At 34.6% G+C, this 4,658-nt stretch overlaps 1 protein-coding gene across 1 annotated transcript; it reads left to right on the top strand.

Annotated features, from left to right (window-relative positions):
- The first annotated feature begins 165 nt into the window (after positions 1-165).
- Positions 166-1,738, top strand: LOC113233702 (zinc finger protein 184-like). The gene has a single exon (XM_026468882.1). It carries the CDS (start codon positions 170-172, stop codon positions 1,613-1,615), a length of 1,446 nt encoding a protein of 481 aa, XP_026324667.1. The 5' UTR covers positions 166-169; the 3' UTR covers positions 1,616-1,738.
- The last annotated feature ends 2,920 nt before the right edge of the window (positions 1,739-4,658 follow it).

The raw sequence follows: 4,658 nt of genomic DNA, 5'->3' as shown, positions 1-4,658 counted from the left end.
ATCGGAATAGACAAAAGAGCAGTGTTAATTAATTAAACATTAAAGAAAAAAAAAGTGTAACTCCCTTTGACAAGAATTGGCAAAATTCTTCAAGAGAAGACAGACACTTAAATTTAGAATAGAATAGAGTAAATAAAAGTAGAATTATAATTATCTACAACAGCCAACAATGTCATACACAGACCTACAAGATGTTATGAATGTTAAGGAGGAGACAACCAAATTAGAAAACAGCCCAATGGATTTACATAGGAATTTTTACATCAAACAAGAGTCCGATGGTGTTGTGGAAGACAAACAAAAGAAGAAAGTAGAGTTGGATCTGTATGCAGATCATGAAATCAAGGACGAGTTGGTCATAGGACCAGTAGTGCAGCCTGTTGATTTAGCTCAAGAAAAATTTGTGCAGAAAACATCTGATGGCTTGAATGTTGATACTCACTCATATAAGTGTGATATATGCAATAAAAGTTTTACAAGAGAACAGAAACTTGAAAGTCATAAATTGACCCATTCTGCTGAAAAGCCATACAAATGTGGCGGCTGTAACAAATTTTTTGTCCATAAATCAAATTTTGTTTCACATTTAAAGACTCACACTGGAGAAAGATCATACAGGTGTGACATATGCAATAAATGTTTTACAGCAAATCGGACACTTAAAATTCATAAAGTGACCCATTTGAAGACTCATATTGGGGAAAAACCATATAAGTGTGATATATGCAATAAAAGTTTTGCAAGAAACAGGCATTTCCAGCGTCATGTAATGCTCCATACTGAGGAAAAATCATACAAATGTGATCACTGTAACAAACTTTTTGCCTACAAATCACACATTAATAGACATTTAAGGACTCATACTGGGGAAAAACAGTACAAATGTGATTACTGTAACAAATATTTTGCCTATAAATCAAGCTTTGCTATACATTTTCGATCTCATACTGGAGAAAAACCGTACAAGTGTGATTCATGCAGTAAATGTTTTACAACAAATCGGACGCTTAAATTTCATATTATGACCCACACTGGCGAAAAACCATACAAATGTGACCACTGTAACAAATGTTTTGCCTATAAATCATGTATTGTTAAACATTTAAAGACTCATACTGGAGAAAGACCTTACAATACATGTTTTACAAGAAAACTGACTCTTAAAACTCATAAAATGACTCATTCTGGTGAAGAGATGAGAGAGATGGTTGTAGGCCCAATGGTATTGCAGCCTCCTGCTGTTGCTCAAGCAAAATCTATGCAAGTTGGTGATGGGCAAGAACACATTAAGAAGGAGCTGGATCTGTATGCTGGTCATGAAATCAAAGATGAGTTGGTCATAGGACCTGTAGTGTTGCAGCCTACTGGTATAGGTCAAGCAAGATGTGTGCAGAATACACCTAATGGGGTGAATGTAGATACTTGTCCATCCAAGTGTGATATTTGCAGTTTTACGTTTCATAAAATAACTCATACTAAAGAGAAGCCATTCAAATGTGAACAATGTAATGAATCTTTTAAGTCTAAAGCAAGTTGTAATAAACATTTAATTACTAATACTGGAGAGAGACCATACAAATGTGATCACTGTAACAAATTTTTTACTTATGAATGAAATTGTATTCAGCATTTAAAGACTCATACTAGAGAGAAACCGTACAAGTGTGATATTTGCCATAAACGTTTTACAAGAAATAGTCATCTCCAGCAACATATAATGATTCATACTGGGGAAAAACCATACAAATGTGATCACTGTAAGAAAGGTTTTGCCTGTAAATCAAGTTTTGTTTTACATTTAAGGACTCATACTGGGGACAAATCGTTCAAGTGCGATATATGCAATAAATGTTTTACAAGAAAACTGACACTTAAAACTCATAAAATGATCCATTCTGGTGAAGAACTGTACAAATGTGACTACTGTAACAAACTTTTTGCTTATAAATCAAGTTATGTTACACATTTAAAGGCTCATACATGAGAAAAACCGTTCAAATGTGATATATGCAATAAATGTTTTACAAGAAAACTGACACTTGAAACTCATAAAATGGTACATTCTGGTGAAGAATCATACAATGTTATCACTGTAAGAAATGTTTTGCCTGTAAATCAAGTTTTGTTACATATTTAAAGACTCACACAGGAGAAAAATCGTACAAGTGTAATACATGCAATAAATGTTTTACAAGAAATAAGAATCTAAAGCGTCATGTAATGGTCCATACTGTTGTAAAAATCATACAAATGTGAATACTGTGACAGAGCATTTGGCAGTAAAGTCATTGTGATCATTTAAAGACTCATACTGGAGAGAAACCGTACAAGTGTGATATTGCAATAAATGTTTTACAAGAAATAGGCATCTCAAGGGGAAGAACTTGTATGATCGGGCATGTGATTCTGTGCAGTGTTCTCTCATCCGCACTGTATATGCAATCAATTATTATGCGATAAAACACGTTATTGACATTACACCCTCAACGCCTGCCCTTTATATTATGGCAATAAAGCACTAAAAACTTTTGCTTTTTTAATTTAATCAGGCACTTCTTAAAATTTTCGATCGGTTATATTTTTTTGACTAACGTAGATAAGAAGCGTATGCCTTTAATTCGTGAAAGTAGCATATAGGTAGCAATTATTGGTAATACATACTTTTGGAAAATCTGCACCCTTCATGCCGTACAAAGTCGCGACCAGCCATCCTGATATCAGAATGGCTACTCAATTATTTTTTAAATTCTCAGAATATATTGATATATTCTAGGTAGCAATTATTTAGAAAAGGTAGCAACTCTTGAATGTACACTCAGTGCCAGACGCCACAGTCGACCAGCTATCCTGACGGTCACTTACAGACAAGATCGGAAGTCCTCAGGCGTGCGTCTATCAAGACCTATTTCAAGCCCCTGAGGAAGATTTCTCAGTTTCTGAGATATATTAAATGTAAGATCTCCTTACAGGGTGCAGGAGTTTACAAGCTTGACTGTGAGTGAGTGTGAGAGACCGCCTCTCTTGTTCTCTCATATTGGACAAATGAAGCGTAGTCTTTGTAACCGAGTCAAAGAACATAGCTGATGTCAAACACGGTTGCGTAAACAAGTTTGCAGCCCGCGAGCATGTCATGGATAAACCTACACTCTTTTCAATCAAGTTTGTCAAACCCCAGGTCCTTGCAAATGAAGTCCGTTATCTACATAGGACGCTACGAGAGGCCGTTAAAATTAAAAAAAAACATCTTAATTTCAACAGGAAAGATGGTTTCTCCGTACCAGCAGGAAACTTATCAGTCTAGTCTTATTAACCCATGGTCTATTATTTTGCACTAATCGACTAACGTCCGTTTCACGAAGTTACGATGAAACATTATTAGTTAATGTTGCAAGGTAATATGTACTAGTCATTTATTACCATTGTAAACTGTTCTGTTGCATGAAAAACACTACTAGTCGAATATACTGATATATTACAAGGTTATTTCTACCAATCGAAGGCGTATTGTAAACTTATACGAAATGTAATTTTTTCAGTGGCGTCACTTGGAAAAAGATGTCGTCATGTTCGGAAAGTGAGGAAGAATTTGGAATAATACGATGTCGTCGAGTATTTCCATCTCGAAACTACGAAATAAAATCGATATATCTTTTAATATAACCCATAAAGCAGCATTTTTTAAATATTTTTTTTATATTTTTACCGCCGTGGTCCTTTGTGTTTCTTTAGTGCGTTTGTTTCTCCCGCCTTTTTTTAAACGCTCGACAGATATAAAAAGATAGTAGCAGTAGAGCTCCTTTTGAAAAAGCTCGTCCTGGGAAGTACTGCCAACTTAACCATTTCTGCCGCCAAGCAGTAATTTAGTTTTTCTACTTAATTTATCTTAATTTTTCTAATTTAATTTATCTACGTTACGGTTTTGAAGGGTAAGGGTGCTGGTGAAATTACAGGCACATGGGACTTGTCAACTTATGTAGCAGGGTGACGTGCACAGTGACAGGGCCCTTAAGATCTTTACAATTAATCAATATTAATTTACTTTAACGGAGTAGTTATTGATTATTAACTGTAATTAATTATTAATACGTACAATGTTCTTCACAAAATTTTTATTATGCCGAAAACTATAAAGTTCCGCTCTTTTTCCCGCCCTTACAACGCTTGCGACCAGGGGGCCAATCGCGCTATTTTCGCAAGGTTTAACCTTACAACATTTGAGGTTATGGTTTTGGTTAATTAATGGTTCTACCGACGCACAAAATGCAATCGCGCTATCAGTTTTAATGAACCTAAACCTCAAATTAACCTCAAACTATAACCTCGTATTAAATTTTAAGAGACGTGCCTTGACTTCCTAAAACCGACTAAATTTTACCGTAAAACGCACTGAAATGTCAATATCTACGAATTCAAGTCTATAAAAGAGCGATTTAAAAAAGTGTGTAAAAGAAATGTCATTAAATTCTATTGTAAACAAACATATGTGTTGTGATTTGAACCAAATTAATTGAATTTAGTGTGTTGTTGTTGTAGATAAAACACGCAGAGGCAAGTACCTACACATTGTTTTCCTTTTTTAATATTCTATTTAATAAAATAGTATCTTTTTATACAATCAAATAGGTACGCTAACTACTATTAATTTCGAAATGTTAGCA

The sequence above is a fragment of the Hyposmocoma kahamanoa genome, unplaced genomic scaffold, assembly GCF_003589595.1.
Source record: "Hyposmocoma kahamanoa isolate Upper Pololo Valley unplaced genomic scaffold, ASM358959v1 79191, whole genome shotgun sequence".
Lineage (NCBI taxonomy): Eukaryota > Metazoa > Arthropoda > Insecta > Lepidoptera > Cosmopterigidae > Hyposmocoma > Hyposmocoma kahamanoa.
Note: the sequence above shows the minus strand (reverse complement) of the source record. Positions and strands in the feature narration are given on the sequence as shown.

Excerpts from the sequence above, each read along its gene's own strand:
- LOC113233702 (XM_026468882.1), top strand. The coding sequence starts at position 170 with ATGTCATACACAGACCTACAAGATGTTATGAATGTTAAGGAGGAGACA.